Source organism: Cetorhinus maximus, chromosome 6 (assembly GCF_964194155.1).
Source record: "Cetorhinus maximus chromosome 6, sCetMax3.hap1.1, whole genome shotgun sequence".
Lineage (NCBI taxonomy): Eukaryota > Metazoa > Chordata > Chondrichthyes > Lamniformes > Cetorhinidae > Cetorhinus > Cetorhinus maximus.
In genome coordinates this window covers 121849206-121868875 of record NC_135884.1, presented here as the reverse complement: position 1 = coordinate 121868875, position 19670 = coordinate 121849206, and the positions used below count along the sequence as shown (strand labels likewise).

General features: G+C 39.4%; 1 protein-coding gene across 4 annotated transcripts in view; it reads left to right on the top strand.

The window, feature by feature from the left end:
* ankrd27 (ankyrin repeat domain 27 (VPS9 domain)) overlaps positions 1-19670 on the top strand; it is a 100639-nt gene that overhangs the window by 31659 nt on the left and 49310 nt on the right. For all 4 annotated transcript variants that reach the window (XR_013576933.1, XM_078544403.1, XM_078544405.1 and 1 more), the window contains exons 12-17: positions 1736-1868; positions 10983-11075; positions 14967-15094; positions 16851-16933; positions 17128-17243; positions 17702-17794. Coding sequence is in view for 3 of the 4 variants with exons in the window: in XM_078544403.1 (XP_078400529.1) it covers positions 1736-1868; positions 10983-11075; positions 14967-15094; positions 16851-16933; positions 17128-17243; positions 17702-17794 (646 nt within the window). In the remaining variant the exon portion in view is untranslated. The remainder of the gene's footprint in view (positions 1-1735; positions 1869-10982; positions 11076-14966; positions 15095-16850; positions 16934-17127; positions 17244-17701; positions 17795-19670) is intronic.

Sequence of the window (19670 nt, the reverse complement as noted above, 5' to 3'; positions counted from 1 at the left end):
CGTTTGTTAAGGATGACTATTCCAGTCCCTTTTTCAGGTTTACAGGTATGTATGTCTGGATTGGCCTTGTGGCCTCAATGCTACCAAAATCAGCCAAATCATTCGGAATCCTGCAATATGCATCCGCTAGATCAGCTAGGTGCGCTTTCAAGGATTCAGCATCTTCGTTGGATGCTGGTTTGTGGTGGGATAGCTGAGAGTAGAGGAGTTTGAACTCAGAAAATACCTCTTCCTGTTTGATGTGGGGACAAAGGCACACCAAAATTGAAACGATGCGCAAGAACAAACTCTTGCGAATTGTCCTGATGAGTGCAAGACAAAAAGCTTCGACAACAGGTCTGCAATACTCAATGTTCAAACTAAAATAGCGATCTGTGGGTGTTAACAATTTTGGGAAACAAAACATTGCATATTTCATAACAGTTTGCTTACATGCTTGTACTTGTATTTTCCCAAAAAAGATGAAGAATTTAGTTTATTTTGCAAGTTACCTTTTTTGCATCTCTGACCTAAGACATCCCTTGCAAATTTCTACCTTCAGTACCACATGCACATCTTTTTTAATAACTGGTAACTACTCCCATCCAACAAACAGATTTGTTGGACTCACCATTTTGAAATTGAAGCAAGTTTTAATATCCAGAGGAAGCAACTAATTGAATGCAATGTGTTGGCTTACACATTCTTGCCCCTGAGTCAGGCTCGTAGATTGTCATAATCCCATTTAACACTTAGGTACAATTTTGAGAAAAGGAGCTCTGTATTATCTAAGGCACTGTCTTCAGATAATGTTTGGGCCGAGACTCCATACAACCATTTATATGGACTTAAACATCCACGGTACTGTTCTCCCTATGTCCTGGCTAATGTTCTCACCTGAATCATCATCACTAAAAGTGATCATACATCTAATTTTCTGTTTTGTGTCATGACTCATTGGGGATAGTGCACTGTAATATTGAGTCCCGCTGTTCCCTGAGCTGCAACAAATGTGAAAAGCTTGACCAAACCACCAGACAGGCAGAATTGGGGCAAACTGTTTAATTTAGGTTAACAGAATATGAGCACCAGGTTTGTAAACTTAATAAGTAAATAACTATTTATTGAACAAACTGTTGTTAACCAGTGACAAAAGAAAGAAATGTGAACTGCTAATTTCTAACTCTATAATCTAAACGCTACCCGTTCTTAAATCCCCAATTAAAATGCTGTTGTTAGGCAGCTCCCTTGGTCTAGGACTCCTTTCCGGCACCATCCTGCCTTTCATGGCACACTCTGTTCCAGACTACAACTTTGTATATATCTCTCATCCTGTTCCAGTGGATACGTCCTTTAAACTGCAGCCATTGTAATTCTAATCTACGGTCCAACAGAAAATAAAAAGATATGTTCCTTAAATTTGGATCTTGTGTGCTAATTGCCTAATGTTTGTGCCTACGAAATAACAGACTCCACTTTAAAAATAATTCAGTGGTTGTGAAGAACTTTAGGATATGAAATATTAAATGTAAACCGTCCCCTTTCCTATGGTCCTGTGATATTGAATGTTTCATAACTGCTCTTGGCTGTGTTCTTACAATGACACTATTGTTATTGATTAAGCTTTCAAAATATTAAACTGTTTCACAGCTATTGAGAATAGTTGTTGCATCTGGTGAAACATGCTATCACATACAAAATGTTGATTGTAAAAATCTATTTTAAAATGTTTATATAAACATTTTTCTCATTGCAGGATGGCCAATCTCAGTTATATCAAGAATTTTAGATTTTGCAGTGCAGTAAAGGATGAGCTGGGATATTGCCTAACTTCCTTCGAGGCTGCAGTAGAGTATATTCATCAGGGCAACCTGACGCTTGGTCAGCCTGTAAGAACCCTTACATATTTTTGAAATATTTCTCAATGTGAACGGCTTTCATTTTTATACTGTGCTTCAGTTCCTGGGCTAAACTGAACAAGATAAAATTGGATTTGACTCATTCAGTAATCATCACAGTTAGTGATATTTTCAGGCTCAAATCTATGATTGTGCTTTTTTTTTTGCGTGGAAGCTGTAAGTGGTGGCCTTAAGTATCTACTTTAAAAAAAAAACTACCCTGGATAAATAGGACTCACTTTAAAAGTAACAGAGTAAATATTACAAATAGCAGTTGGACTGGAGATCAATTCTAGGATTTGCGAGTAAATACAGTATGTTTGGAGAACTGAGTAAGTTGATAGAATTAGGGAAGTGGTCCTTAGGGTTGTTGCATCGGGAAAGAATTGCACAGATCTGCGTGTACCTGGAAGCGGGGTTGGGCTGAAGGGGCCTGGGAGGCCTGGCATTTGTAAACATTTGGATGAGGGTACTATGGCCTGGTAAGAATAAAGGAGGAGTGTAAGTGTACAACACTAATGTTGGAACACTGGAAGGAGGGAACTTGGTCCAGTGGTGATGGAAGTTTGGTCTGTGTATATGTGAAATATTTGTTTGGTGGCGGGTGTGAGTCATTGGTGACAGAGTGGTGAGAGGGAGCAGAGTCCCATTATAAAAGGGCATGGGATGGATTTTTCAGGGGAAGACCAGCAACGGAGAATTGATGCAAGTGTTTTGCGTTTGTGGTGGTGGTTGTGGGGGGAGAAACTGACAGACGGTGCAGAAAAGAGAAGTGGGAGAAGGTCATCGCCAGGTCCAAATTAGGGTTCAGTTACCAGAGGTGGTACTTGGGGGGCGGGATAGGTTGCTGGGCAGCTTTGGTGCAGGGCTCTGGGATTGAGTAGGGTAGAAGCAGCAGCAGGACGGGAGCATCAGAATTGAGCCTTGGGCCTGCTTTTATCTACTCTGATGAAGGGTGTGAAGGACAACAGTATCATCTGTCTTGGAGATTCAATTGGGAGGATTCATAGGTAAGTAAAAAGGAACCTGCATTAAAAAAAAAACAAGACGGGAGGATTTAATCGGTATGAGTTGAATAAATTGTACGTTTAATTGACAGATATAATAGAAATAGGGATGGTCAGGAAGTATTATAGAAAATAATTGTGGGATAGGAGGTTTGTGCATGTGCAAGACTTTAGACATTATAGAAGTTAAATCTAATGTGCTCCAAACAGTCGGCGTTCCAAAACCAGTGCTGGGTTGTGGTGATGATCATTTGATTAATGGTGTGGCTCCAGAGCAGCAAGTAGACCTATTTTAGAAAAAGATGGCATTTTCTTCTTTTAAAATGTTCCACATTAATTAAACAAAAGTAAAGATTAAAAAACACTTCCGGATGTTTCGAATAAATTGAGTGTAAAATGTGATCAGTATAAACATTGCTATGAATAAATAGTATGTTCAAATGATATTGCACTTTAGATCAATGCATGAAAAATATTGTTATTAGTTTTTACATTCAAAGGCTATTGAGCTTAATGGAATTGCCCAAAGATAAACACAATCATTGAAAGTTTAGCAGACTTTTTTGGATCACCCTTTTAATCTGCCTCTTACACTGGATGTACTCTTGGCCACAAATAGATTTTCCAAGTCATCAATGATTACCTACTCATAAGAGCCCTTTATTGCTGATCTTTTTCACAAATGCTGTATAGAGTTAGCACAGCCATCATTGTTGCCTACAAAGTTGATGAGAACTTAATAAATTGATTTGGGTATGTCTTTGCTATGAAGCATCTGTACTTTTTGAGATGTCCCTCCTATTAAAAGTCTTGTAAATGATCTGCACTTTCTGTGAGTATGATACATAGAAACGTACATAGAAAATAGGAGCAGGAGTAGGCCATTTGGCCCTTCGAGCCTGCTCCGCCATTCTTTATGATCATGGCTGATCATCCAACTCAATAGCCTGTTCCCGCTTTCTCCCCATATCCTTTGATCCCTTTCACCTCAAGAGCTATATTTAACTCCTTCTTGAAAACATACAATGTTTTGGCCTCAACTACTTTCTGTGGTAGCGAATTCCACAGGCTCACCACTCTCTGGGTGAAGAAATTTCTCCTCATCTCAGTCCTAATTGGTCTACCCCATATCCTCAGACTGTGACCCTTGGTTCTGGACTCCCCCACCATCGGGAACACCCTTCCTGCATCTGCCCTGTCTAGCCCTGTTAGAATTTTATAGGTTTCTATGAGATCCCCCCTCATTCTTCTGAACTGCAGCAAATATTATCCTAACCGACTCAATCTCTCCTCATATGTCAGTCCCACCATCCCAGGAATCAGTCTGGTAAACCTTCGCTTCACTCCCTCTATAGCAAGAGCATCCTTCCTAAGATAAGGAGACCAAAACTGCACACAATATTCCAGGTGTGTTCTCACCAAGGCCCTGTATAATTGCAGCAAGACATCCCTGCCCCTGTACTCGAATCCTCTGGCTATGAAGGCCAACATACCATTTGCCTTCATTACCGCCTGCTGCACCTGCATGCTTACCTTCAGCGACTGGTGTACAAGGACACCCAGGTCTTGTTGCACATTCCCCTTTCTCAATTTATAGCCATTCAGATAATCTGCCTTCCTGTTTTTGCTACCAAAGTGGATAACCTCACATTAATCCACATTATACTGCGTCTGTCAGGCATTTGCCCACTCACTCAGCTTGTCCAAATCACACTGAAGCATCTCTGCATCCTCCTCACAGCTCACCCTCCCACCCAGTTTTGTGTCATCTGTAAATCTGGAGATATTACATTTAGTTCCCTCATCTAAATCATTAATATATATTGTGAATAGCTGGAGTCCCAGCACCAATCCCTGTGGTACCCCAGCAGTTACTGCCTGCCATTCGGAAAAAGATCCGTTTATTCCTACTCTTTGTTTCCTATCTGCCAACCAGTTTTCTATCCATCCCAATCCCATGCGCTTTAATTTTACACGCCAATCTCTTAGGTGGGACTTTGTCAAAAGCCTTCTGAAAGTCCAAATAAACCACACCCACTGGCTCCCCCTCATCAACTCTACTAGTTACATCCTTGAGAAATTCCAGTAGATTTGTCAAGCATGATTTCCCATTCATAAATCCATGCTGACTCTGTCCATTCTGCCACACTATTTTTCCAGCCCAGCTGTCAGCTTCATTTCTGATTCCCACATTAATCACCTAAGTGTCTGGGAGGGTCAAAACTATGTCTGATTGGCTGAGTTGACCACATGATTAGTTTCAGACTTGGTCCTTCCAACTGGGGCTATCAATTGTCGGTGTTGACACCACCCTGTTAGCTTGTACTGCTACCTGTCATTTCTGCCATTGCCGCCTGTACTTCTCGCTGACTTTACAGGTAGTCAAAGCTCATAGTTCAGGAAAAATATTTGGCAGTGGTGCTTTTGCCTTCAGAAAAACCCAAGAAAACCACCCTTTGAAGCAATCAACTAACCACCTGGAGGAAGCAATTCTACCTCTTTTTAATTGAACGTACTGCCATCAAAGGCAGGTCTATTATTAGCTTAAGAATTGGAGTATAAAGGGTACCATAAGGTTCTGATTAATTGAAGCATTTTGTGTAACATTTGCAATGCACACTCCCAAATAAAAATATTCAGGCAGTTGCCCGTAAATACTTTTCGGAATTTTTATATTTAATACAATACTGATTGTCTAAAATTTAATTTAGTTTTATAATAAAAATTGACTTGGCAGGCTGCGAACTCAATGCAGGCGCACAGGTTGTATCCACAAATAATATAAATAAAGGGATAATTTTAACAAATTGGGCTCTTAGCACAGATCTTCTGTTGAAACCAATACCATGAATTGCTGCTACCATGCCTGCTAGTCATGATTTTCTGTATCTCAAAATTAATGAACAGAAAATTGTGGGGATCACCAGTATGTGCTTTTGGCAGAGAAAGCTCCATGCTAGGAGTGTAAAAATCATAAGATTGCCCTATGCATTTAATAAGTGCATCATACAGGATTTATTATTTGTAAATTTTCTCACCATATGATTAAATAGTATAATAGAAATGTTAGCAATCAAATAAATGTACATTTGCTAAATCCAGTGGGGTAATTAATGTATATATGTGCATGCCAGACAGTTTGAATTTATTTTTAATTGTATTATTTTCATCAGTCTTGTTTTTAATAATTTACAACTGTTAACCAGGCCAAGCATTTTTTTTTCAGTAGCTTCACTGTTCTTTAGAAAAGGACCCTGCGTCTTTTCTGTAGGTTTTAAGGCAATCAATGTAATTAGTTATAAATTGGAACACCTACCTTGCACTTTCAAGAAAAATATTGGCCCAGATTTTCTGGTGGTTGAGACTGCAAAATGCAATGTTCGCTGTGTCACGGACAGAATTTGTGTTTTCTTGCTGCACATGATCAGTGAGTTTTGTGTGTGAGGGTTGTGTGTTTTCTTAACCTCAGAGTGACTGTCCCAATTTAAATGTTTCACAACAAAATTTGCTGCTGGAAATTTAAAAATAAGGTAATTATTTATTACACTCTGCCCCCCCCCCCGCCCCCGAGGATTAAAAACATGATGACCCACTCCCTTAACTCACTAACATATAGATTAGGTACAGACGAGGGGAAAAAACAATTGAATTACAATTTATGATTGTCTCAGTCTTTCTCATGGTCTCAGCAGACCTGTGGTTTTTTAGTTGAGTTGATGCTTTGATTGAAGCGAAGATCTTGTAAAGCAGAGGATTTTCAGTAAGTTGAAAGGCCTCTTGTGGTTGAATTTCCAGAGGGTTGGCGCTCAGGTGAACTTGAAGTTGAAACAAGTCCTTCTCTTTGTTAGGAATCTCCCACTTTCAATTTATTGCTGTTTATTACCTTGGCTGCTTGGATGTCTTGCAACTGGTTAGTGGCTTTCACTGGAATCTCTGCCTCTGAGCAGCTTCTTACTGATTTTTTAAAGTAGACCACAAAATTGCTGCTCCACCATTTGGCTAGTTCAAAATCCTTTTTTCAAAAAGGGGTGGGTGTTGATTAAACACCCTTTATTATTGTTTGACACTTTCTTGAAATTTGTCCTTTCCAGTTTAGGTGAGAGATCACCATAATACAATGGAAGATTGATGAGAATCCATTCATATTAATCTAATGCACATTGAGTTTCGATGTTTCTTTTGCCCATGGTGAAACAGAAAAGATGAGCTGGCTGGAATGCAATAGTTCTTTTGTTGACGGTCCATCCTTAAACAAAGAGATGTGTGCATTCTCTGAATGGCTGTGAATGTCCACATTTAATTAGGTATTTGCTTGACACTCAGAACACTCTGGTCACATGATTTGCAGAAGCCATTTTAATAGATTGTTTGTGTTTGTGTTCAAAATATTTTAACTATTGACTAAAAGTTCATGATATACCAGAACATGACAGCTATCATTACAACTGTGAAGCAGACATCAACTTCTGGCATCTGTACATGCACAGTTAAACACAGAAATCAGAAGTTCATTCGCTGCTCCTCCATAGTGTGGGCTGTTGAAATTTCCTGTAGATGGCAATCTTTAGAAATCACTTAAACTGAAGCAAACATGCTCTTTAATGCTGCTGCTCTTTTTAAAAAAAAGTGCTTTGTTGAATGAAGTGCAACTAAATTTTTAACCATGTACTGAGTCATAACTGCTGCTGAAGAATCTCTCTGACCGTTTAAAATTAATTTTATATTTGTGGAATTTCTACATTGATAATTCCATCGTTCAAGCATTGCATCTACCTGTAGATGCTATTCAGTCCATCGTCTAAGCATAGCATTCACATCCAGAAAAAGATGAAAGCCAAACTGGATTGGATGGAGAGAGATGGCAAAGTCAGAGTCCAGCATTGCACAGATTGGGTAGCTCCATCACAAGCGTCATTAAGAAAGATGGTTCTATATGCATTTGTACAGACCAAAAATACCTGACTGCAGCTCTAAAATCCCTACACGTGAGGAGCTGAACCCCAAGTTTGCGAATGCCAAATTCTTCTCTAAACTTGACACTAAAGATGGCTACTGGTTGGTGCATCTGGAGAAGCCATCCCAGGCAGTAACGACATTCTGTACTCCTTTTGGGAGATGCTGTTTCCAAACGCTACTGTTAGGGTTTTCCACAAGCCAGGATATTTTCCAATAACATATGGACAGGATCACGTGCGAGATCCCTGGACTCATCTGCATAGCAGACAATATCGCCACCATAGATAAAGCAAAACAGGAGCATGGTCGAAATTTTCACCTGCTGGAAGCTGCATGCCGAGAAGTTGTGTTTAATAATCTGAAATGCAACTTCAACACAACACACGTCAACTTTCTCGGATCCATCTATTTGATGCAGGGCATTCATCCTGACCCTAGCAAGCTAGAAGATATAGTGCAATGCCCACTCCACAAGACAAAAATGACTTGCGACATTGCCTCAGTTTAATTTCTTTTCACCTCATATACCTAACTATGTCCAGAAAGCCTCATCTCTTCATGAACTTCTGAAGGAAAAGTACTTTTGTTTGGCAGCAGGATCAGCAACATGGTTTTAACGACTTTTTAAAAAGTCATAGAAGGACTATCAACTCTTTAGCTTTACAACCCAACCGAGGATACTGAAGTTGATAGATGCCAAAAAGGACTCTGAGCGTGCCTTCTCCAGAAAGGGAAACCTATTGCTTTTGCCTCAGAGTGTTTGTCCAGTGCCCAAGCTAATTATTCAAATATAACACCAAATCTTGGCACTGGTATTTGGCATCCAGTGATTTCACACTTGCCTATTTGAAAAGAAGTTTGTCATGGAAACCCACCTCAGCCATTTGAATTGATCTGACAAAATCCCCTAACTTGTGCATCACCAAGATTACAGCGCCTACAAGGCAATGATTGAGATGTATGCTACAAGCTGGGTAATTGCTGGTCACATTCAATACTCTAAGCTGTCTACCTAACCCATCAAAAACTGCAGACATCTCCCTCGATCTGCAAACTGATCTCATTGACATTTGAAATATAAGACGTTCTGCATGTTGACCTTGTGTATTTTGGGCAACCTAAGTGCCAAGCACTACAACAAGAAACGTGCAATGATCCTATACTGCAGCAGCTATGGAAGGCAGTGACTGGTGGATGGCTAGAGTCCTTCCAGAATGTTCTAGAGCATATAACATTGTGGCCCTATTGAGATGAACTTGAGATATCTCAAGGAGTCACCTTCAAGGGAAAGCAAGTCATCATCCCAAGCTCCATGCGACCTGATATCTCCAAGAGTTGCACCAAGCGCACGTGGGAATTGATTGATCTAGAAGGTTGGCTAGAGAGACGGTATATTGACCAGGAATCTACCAAGACGTTGAAAAGGCCATGAGGGAATGTGAGGCATGTCAAACCTTCATGCCAAGCAACCAGAAAGAAGCAATAGTGCCTCTGAAGGTACCCACACATCCATGGACCTGACTCGCAACTAACCTCCTCAGCATCCTCGGAGATGATTTCTTGATTGTAATGGATTACTTTTCCAAATTTTCCATTATCTTTCAATTATACATCTAGTACAACCATTGCAGACACATTTAAGTTCAATCTTCAGTCTTTTCAGGGCACCACAGAAGGTTTTTTCTGACAATGGACCCCGATACACTGGACGACCCTTTAAAGTGATGCGTGAGAAGTGGGGAGTCAACCATACCACTTCACCACATTACCCCAGGTCTAATGGAATGGTGGAACATCTGGTTCAAACTGTAAAATCCTTTATCGTGAAGTGCCATTAAAGAAAACACGATCTACACATGGCTATGTTAAATCTTAGAGTGACGCTGCTGAGTGCAACCATTCCCTCCCATGCAGAATTACTATTTGGCAGATTTGCCAGTCATCATTCATCGTTACTGTCAGGAGTACGTGATACATTACTCAAAAAACAGGGGAAGGTGAAAGATCCTCATGACTGACATACAAATTACCCATTACATGGAATCCATCAGGAATCATCAACATATGCCCTGAATCAAGATCATATCACGTGTGTGCACCAAATGGCATGATAGTACAATGAAACAGATACCAAATCAGAACAGAACAACAACACAACCAGAGTCTGAGTAATCCTACTGCAAATAGAACACAGTCTAAGACAGAATACAAACAAGCACCCCGAACCAGCCATCTGAAAACATACAGCAGTCTCTACCAAATATCACCATAACCACATCTGGATGGATAAGCAAACTGCCAATATGTTTCAGAGACTTGTAAATTTATTGCTTTGTATAATGGTTGATTCAGACATAACGTTATTTTCTTTTGCTGTCATGTAAATAATTTGATTCTTTAAAGATAAATCTTTAGAACAAAGGGGGATGTTGTGATATGATGCACATATACCTTTTAAGGGAGCATATCTTAAACTACAGTCACACACTACTACAGAGACAGAATGTGATGTAGTATTCCCATGACTTGTATTAAGTCTACAGCAGCAGCTTGTAGAAGTCTAGCCTCCTAGTTAATCGATTTGTCTTATCTTTAAATAAATAATGCACATTATTGTCACCAATCCTTGTTGTGTGGCTGGTACGTTTATGTCGAATAGAAGAATGTAACAGCTAGCTTGATGACATCACTGTTGCTGGGCACCTAGAGATCCCCTGTAGCTGCTGCCAGAACCAAACTAATATCGAGAAAGTGGAAATCCGTGCCACAGAGATCACTAGGTTTTTGTGGGCAATATTTTTTAAGGTAGTGGCGCATGCCATCACTTTACTGCTGACTGCAAAATTCAGGTCAATATATAGCATAAATATGATTGAGCAGTAGGATCTGTTATCCTAATAACCTATTGTAAAGCTAACCTTTTTAATGCTATGTGTGGCTTGGACATTTAAAATTCATGTTCCCATCAGAGTTCTGATTTGTTCTGTTGCGCAACGGGTGTCCTTTTTTATTTTTAGTTTGTGCTTTTTTTAAGAGTTGCGTACACTATGTACTACATGTGATATAAATTACACAACAAAAAATGTCATTTTATGGATGTAACACAGATTGCATTGTTGTGAAATTGTCCTTTTCTTAATAGGGAGCAGGAGACCTAAATGATAAAGTATTTTTTAGAGAGAGGATGAACTTGCTGTCCCAGCTGTCTGCAGCTCCAATCGATTTATTGTTTGAGGTAAATCTGAATTAATTATTTTATAACCATTTGATACAAATCAAATCTGGCAATTGAGTTTAAAGTGTTTAATAGAATTTCGGTCCAGTGGTTGTGTGGATAGTAATTATGAAAACTATTAAATGCATGATAGTTGCATAAAAATCTTTGCCTAGGTACTGTTTCTAAAGGTGACCAGAAACTTTACATTCAAAATGAATCCTTTGTGGTTAAAATTAGTTGCACTGTCTGCAGCACACAAGTTGGGTACTTAAAGCCTTGCTGAGAAATGACACCATTATATATTAAAGCAGTTGAAGGAATACATTTCTCAGTTATGCATTATTATTGGTAGGGATTTCTTGACTGAGGTTTTTTTTACCTTGAACCTCATCTGATATCTGTGTGTTTAGCACTGAGAGTTTCTGCATTGTTTTATGCAATCAAAACTTCCAATATGAAACCATTTATTTGTAAATTGTTAAATTGAACATTCTAATATGTTTCCTAGTAGAATATGACCGTGAGGAACATTGTAATTGGCCTCCAATCATATTGCAGCAAACAAATTGCACTATACATGTTAAATGTCATTTATAGTTCAATGCCTGTAATGTAGATTTGGTGTATTGGTTTGCAATTTTAATATAATTTTAATTAAACATTACCCTTCCTTTTTTAACATCCCGTACACCACTTCCCTGTTACCTGCTGAAATTGTTTGTCTTCATTTTGTTGCTATGTGATTGTTTCATGTTTGCACTTTTTTAACCTGATTACTTAGTCGATATCTGAATTTTCTGTTGCAAGTCGCATTGCAATTCAACCTTCGAGCTGCAAACATGTTTCTTGAATAAAATACCATTATCATTATTATAAATAATAATATGAATTATGTGTTTTATGGAATCATTAGAATGGTTACACAGAAGGAGCCTATTTGGCCCAGCCAAACTAAGCTGCTCTCTGCAAGAGTAACTTAACTAGTCCCACTCCCCATGTGCACAGTCCCAGCCAGTGCATTCCGGATCCTAACCACTCATTGCATTTTTAAAAAAAGTTTTCTCTCATGTCACCTTTGGCTCTTTTTTGCCATTTGCCTTAAATTGGCAAACTCTAGTTTTTGACCCTTTCACTGACAGGAACAGCTTCTCCCTATCTACTCTATCCAGACCCCTCATTATTTTGAACCCCTTTATAAAATCTCTCAACCTCATCTTCTCTAAGGAGAACAGCCCAAACTTCTAAAATCTGTCTATGTAACTGAAGTTTCTCATCCCTGAAACGGTTCTTGAAATCTTTTCTGCACTCTCTCTGCCTCGACTTATAAAGTTAAAGATTCTGTATGCCTTATTAACCACCTTCTCAATTTGCCCAGCCCCCTGAAGCCTCTATAGCCCACGGTTCCATATACCTTATTAACTGCCTTCTCAACTTGCCCTGCCACCTTCTATGTTTTGTACACCTATATCTCTCTGTTCCTGCACCCCCTTTAGAACTGTATCCTTTATTTTACATTTTGGTAGGAGAAGAGGCAACATATCACTTCAGACTTCTCTGCATTAAATTTCATTTGCCATGTGTCCGTCCATTCCACCAGCCTGTCTACATCTTCTTGATATTTATCACTATCCTCCTCACAGTTCAGTGCTTCCAAATTTTCTGTTATTTGCAAATTTGTACTGCACACAGGTCATTAATATAGATCAAGAAAAGCAGTAGTCCCTGGGGTAACCCACTGTATTCCTTCCTCCAGTCTGAAAAACAACCTTTCACAACTACTGTTTCCTGTCACTCAGCTAACTTCATATCCATTTTGCCACTCTCCCTTTTATTGCATGAGCTTTAACTTTGCTAACAAACTGTTATGTGACACTTCATCAAATACCTTTTTGGAAGACCACTCACACATCAACCGCATTACCCTCATCAACCCTCTGTTACCTGATCAAAAAATTCAAATCAGTTAAGCAGGGTTTTCCCTTAACACATCCATGCTGGCTTTCCTTAATTGATCCATATTGTCCAAGAGACTGCGTTAATTTTATCCTTTGTTTCTACAAGCTCCCTGGCGCCGAGGTTAAACTGACTGGCCTGCAGTTGCTGGGTTTATCCTTGCACACCTTTTTTGAACAAGTATGTAACATTTGCCATTCTCTAGTCCTCTGTCAGCACTCCTGTATTCGAAGGAGGATTGGAAGATTTTGGCCAGTGTTTCCACAATTTCCACCCTTACTTCCCTCAGTGTTCTTGGATGTATCTAATCCAGTCCTGGTAACTTGTCAAATTAAGTACAGCCAACCATCCTAATACCTCCTCTTTGTGAATTTTTTAGTTCATCCAGTGTTTCAACCACCTTTTTTGTTATGCCTTGCTATCATCATCTTTCTTGGTAAAAACAGGTACCAAGAACTCAGCCATGCCCTCTGCATCCATGCGTAGATCCTCTTCTTGGTCCCTAATTGGGCCCACTCCTCCTTTTGACACCATTTTACTATTTATATGCATGTAGAAGATTTTTGGATCTTTTTTGTTAACTGTCAGTCTCTTTTCATACTCTTTGCTTCTTTTGTTTATTTTTTCACTTAACCTCTGAATTTTCTATATTCAGCCTGGCTCTCACTTGTATTAGCAACCTGACATCTGTCATACACAACCTTTCTCTGCTTCATATTCTCCACCTCTTTTGTCATCCAGGGAGTTCTGGCTTTGTTTGCCCTACCTGTTCCTCTTGTGGGAATGTAATCTCTTCTATTAAGGTGGCCCATTGTTCCGCTACAGTTTTGCCTGCCAATCTTTGATTCCAAGTTTTTGATTTATAGCCATTCACAAGCCCACAAAGATTCATCCAGTGGTGTTGCTGTTTCATTGTATATGATTTTTCACACAATTAGTGTTTATTTTAAATAGGCCATTTAGGTCTAACATTGAGCTGAGGCAAAGTATTTCCCTAAAGGGACTAAGAAACTGAATTGGACTAGCCATATAAATACTGTGGCTACAAGAGCAGGTCAGAGGCTAAGAACCCTGCAGCGAACAACTCGCCTCCTGACTCCCCAAAGCCTGTCCACAATCTACAAAGCACAAGTCAGGAGTGTGATGGAATACTTTCCCTTGCCTGGATGAGTGCAGCTCCAACAACACAAATTCTTGATCCCATCCAGGACAAAAGAGCCCGCTTGATTGGCACCCCATCTACAAACATTCACTCCTTCCACCACTGACGCACAGTGGCAGCATTGTGTACCATCTACAAGATGCACTGCAGAAACACACTAAGGCGCTTTCCAAATCCACAACCACTGTCATCTAGAAGGACAAGGGCAGCTGATACACGGGGACACCATCACCTGGAAGTTTCCTTCCAAACCACTCACCATCCTGACTTGGAAACATATCGCTGTTCCTTCATTGGCGCTGGGTCGAAATCCTGGAACTCCCTCCCTAACAGCACTGGGATGTACCTCCATCACATAAATTGCAGTGCTTCAAGAAGACAGTTTGCCACCACCTTCTCAAGGGCAATAAATGCGGGCCTAGCCAGCAAAACCCACATCCCTTGAATGAATGTTTTTTTAAAAAATTAGGCATCAAGTCATCATAGCTGCTCCCTTGCAGTAGTAACAACACCAAGGAACAACATATAAAACACCTTTTTAATATATCAAAATGCCTTATAAATGTAAAGAAAATGATAGACGCTGAGACAGAGAAGGAAGGGCTTGATCATAAACAGCAATTGTCTACGAGCAGAATGGCTGGCTGCCTTTTTTGCACCAGAGAATGGTGTATTGTATTTCATTGCTTGGAAAGAGAGAGGAGGGAGGGAAACTAATGAAGAAATGGGAGATTTCCTTCTGACTTCTATACTCTTTTTACAAAGTTTTTTAATTTTGTGCTTCTTTCTTGCAGCACATTGCAACTGGTAATCAGGTAGAAGTGGAAGCATTATTAAGTCAAGGTGAAACTGATGAAGATAGTGTTCAAAAGATGTGTCATCCCCTCTGTTTCTGTGATAGCTGCGAGAAACTTGTTTCAGGGTAAGGTGGTGATAAAATAACCGAAGGGGCTGGTGTAATGGTATTTCTAGTTGGAGAAAAATGTAAATATGCGGATAGTATATATGCTAGGCTAGGTATGACATGTAAGGATATGGTGACAATTTTCTTGACACACAGCTTGATATTTTACAGATCATTAAAATGTGACTATGAATTCTTCAATGACGATGGCTTTGTGTAATCTAATTTGTGTGTTAACTTCAAGAATGTAATGTAGGACCATAAGGTTCCCCTTTTGCTTTTTACATGAAGTATGATTGCTTGTGAGCTCACTCCAAGGCTGGGGATATCTGGGTGGAGTCTATTGTCAGGAAAGAATTCTAGACTAAATTAAAAATAGAAAATGCTGTAAATAGTCAGCAGGTCATGTAGCATCTGCAGGGAGAGAAACAGAGTGGGTGGAATTTTACAGTCCCTCCTGCTGGCTGGATTTTCTAGTTCTGCCAAAGTCAATGGTCTTTTGAATGACTCACCGCATTTTACAGGCCTGCCCCACCATAAAGGGGCCGTAAAATTCCGCCCATTGTTTTAGTTTGATGACCTGAGTACTGATGAAACTGGCATAAATCAACAGTGTTTCACAGATATGTTTGTTGTGGTAAGGATTTTAATTCACACAAGGGAAGAGAATGCATCTCTTTGCCTCTAGCTGTGACTGTTGTTAACTCACAAGTTGGTGGGGATTCATTCTCCAACGTGTTTGTTCAATAGGCACAGGTATAGAACTTACAAGATTTGGGTCCCATCATTTGCATGTGGCCACAGGATATCAAGAGTTCATATCAGTTTTATTGGGCTGCAAAAGCACCATGAGTGTTCAGACCCTTGCGCATAGGTTGAACCCATGAATTCTCACTGTTTCCAGCTGAAACTGAGGGTCATCACTGGTGTGTGGTGTTCTAAGCCTGTGTTTGTACCAACAACTTGAACTTGTCATTTTATCCTCCAGAAAGCACTTGGGGTTTCTGTTTATAAGGAGGCAGTGATATGTGCCTTGACGTATCCTCCAGAGAATGCTGAGAAAGGCACAAAGGGTTGCTGTGGGTTTATCCAAGGGAAATTCAAACCTGGAAGGGTGGCAGGAGGGTAGGAAGGCAGTGGAACAGTGAAGAGTTGGGGTCGAGATGGGGAGAAATGAATGGTGACATGACTCTGTTACAGGAAGGGGAGGGGACAGGTCTAAATGGACATGAAGGGAATAAAAGAAGAGGGAGAAAATGAAAGCAATGGACTTGAATCTGCAATGGCATCGATAATGCTTGAACTGGACTATTAGTGGCTAAAATGGTAAATCTGTACTGCTTGAAGAGCCTTGCAATTAACAAATGGGTGAAAAGAATGCTGCAAAAAACTGAATTTGAAATTGGTTTATTAGTAATGTTTAATTCTCAGACAAAGTACAGATGAACTGATCTATTAGTATGCTTCAGCCAAAATTTGAGGGTGGTGGAGTGAGCTAGCTGTGTCAGCAGAGCTAAAACTGAGGTGAGATACAGTCCAGTCTTCACCCTTTCCAAGGTGGTTGTGTACAGGAGCAAAAGTTAGGAGCTTAATGCCAATGAGTCTTATAGAATGTCCAACTTGTAAATATGTGCATGTGTGTACAGCCTCCCTGGAATCTTCAAAATTGTAAGGACAAATTTGTTTTATTTTCTATATATCAGCCAGTTAGCTGATCTTTTTTTAAAAAATGAAACAAGTGAATCAGGTGTCTGACAACTTATCTATTTTGTAGACGGATGAACGATCCATCTATTGTCACACCATGTTCCAGAGATGACCGGGGTTATACACCATTGCACGTAGCTGCTTTCTATGGTAAGCCTTGTATTTGTGCTGCAATTAAATTTCTACAGATGGGTAATTTGTACCTTTTTTAAAATCCTTTATATTTGAAATTAAATTGTGTAGTGAGCTAAATAAACTGCATATTATTAATTTGGCACTCAGAAAATAGTTCCGGTAAAAAGTTTTTCTCAATTAATATTTAACACAAGCACTTTATCCTAAAGGCCAAGCATCGTTAATTGACGTGTTGGTGGCAAAGGGAGGTGCAGTTAATGCTACAGACTATCATGGGTCCACTCCACTTCACCTATGCTGTCAGAAAGGGTATCAAAATGTGACTGTAAGTAAATCAGACCAAGAGTTTTGAGGCATGTCTGAAAACTGATTACAGCCTTTCATCTTTTTTTATTTTAAGTAAATGCAGTTTTAAAAAAAAAATCACTTTTCAGTTACCTGGGCATTTTTTAAGCTTGTGAAGGGGAACTTAATTGGCTATGAAGCTACAATTTGGTAATTGTGTAGTACAGTGAATGGACATGAGCGATAATACCACATTTCTAACTGGAAGCTGTACTCTCGGTATTTGGGTCAGAGAAACGGTATCGTGGTGTTGTCACCCTGTCCATAACCCACAAATGGAAGTAAGAAATTTACTGCAAATTGTTTTTGCTTGAATGATCTTTACTTTTGCATGTAATATAATTGGAAAAATACCATATTATTGATAATTTCTTAAGTGTTCAGTTTAATTAATTAAGTTGCAGACAGCTTTTGATACTACTTCTTTTAAATATATAGTTGCTGCTTCTGGACTACAAAGCCAGCACTGAAGTACAAGATAATAATGGCAATACTCCACTTCATTTGGCTTGCATGCATGGCCATGAGGATGTAAGTTTTAATAAAAGTTGAATTCTATTCAATTTATAGCTGCTTTACGTAAATGTGGTTACAAATTCTGTTCCAGGAAGATAACTTGACTGTGTGCTTCCACTACACTTCCACACTACAGCATTTCGAAATTTAGCCCCATCTTCTCCTCTGTCCTCTCTTTCTCTTCTCTCCTGCCCCTCCATCTCCATCTGTTATCCAACTCTCTGCACAACTCCCACAATTGCTTCCTTCTACCTCCTCATTTAGTTTTTGACCCTGCAATGATCTCTTATTGACCTAATGCTTAACAATATGAACTATAACAAAGCATGCATTTATATAATGCTTTTAACATAGAAAATCATCCAACATTGCAACAGTGACGGCATTTCAGAAGTACTTAATTGGCTATTAAATTCTTTGGGACATCTTGAGGTTGTGAAAGGTGCTACATAAATGCAAGACATTCTTTTTCATTTCAATGCATTTGCAGAGGTTAAGGTTGATCAAAAGCTTTGTTAAAGCAGTAGATTTTAAGGAGGATCTTAAAGGAGAAGGGGAAATGGATATGAGGGGGGATTAAAGAAGGAAACCCCAGAGTTGTGGGACCCAGGCAACTGAAGGCACAGCTGCCAATGGTGGAGCAAAAGATGGCAGGATGGGACACATTAGAAGCCAGAGTCAGAGGAATGAAGATTTTGCAGGATGGGAAATTTGTAAGCCTGAAGGAGATTATAGAGATAGCATTGGGCATGGATGCTATTTGACCTGCTGAATTTATCATGTAATTTCAGCCGCTTTGTTGATTGATAATGAGGTGTTTAAAAATGTCATGTAGCGCTAATAAACCTCAGTATGTCGATGTTGGGCTCCTTCCACTCCCACCCCACCTTTCTCATTTTCTCCTCTTACCTCTTGTCTCCAGAAGCTGGTGTCACTTGCTGAGATCTTTGGTATGTGTCCAGGTAACCACTATTCATATGAGCCTAACTAGTGATCAAAAGCAGGAATCCTGGCTGATGGCATTAAACTTTTAATTAGCATCTCATGGCTACTGTCACAGCAGAGATGAGTAAACGCATCACAGATGAGGGACCATGGAAATTTGCTGGCTTGTGCAATGGACTGGTGCACTGCCAATATAGACCTGCATATTAAAGAACAAAATGCTAACCCAGAGAGAAGGGGAGAAGAGCATGGCAATAAAAAACAAATTCAGAAAACCAAATGTAAGTCCCCTTGCTTGTCTCCTAAGTAGTGGTGCTGTATTTCTACCTAGTCTTTAATAACACAAAACAGCACAAGATACATAAATTATCCTCTAAAGAGTACCAAACCTAATAATTGAAAAGGTCAGTTTACATTTGATCTTTTCCAGATGTTAGATTTTGCTTATGATTTTGTACTTGACAGGAAAATTGAATAATATGGTCACAGATTTTGAATGTAATTTGAAATACTATTGCGCAGCATATATTTTATCGAGGGTCAGGATTTGAAAATGGCCCATATTTCCTCACAAAGAAAGAAGATAAATAACTTGTACTTATATAGCAGGACATCCCAAACCACTTTACAACCGATGAAGTATTTCCGAACTGTAGTCACCCTTGTAATGTAGAAGATACGTCAGTTAATTTGTACACAGCAAGCCCCTACAAGCAACAATGGAATAACTGATGAGATCATCTGTTCTGGATGTTGGTGGAGGTATAAATGTTGACTGGAGGATCTCTTTTGCTCTTCTTTGAATAAATATTACTCGAAGTGAGAAAAACATTTAGTCTCTTCACCGTACTGATTTCTCTCATTTAACTAAGTTTTGAAAGCATCTACTTGCAGCTGATTTTCAGGATGTTCTAACTGGAAAACAAGTTTAATTAGATATGAACAA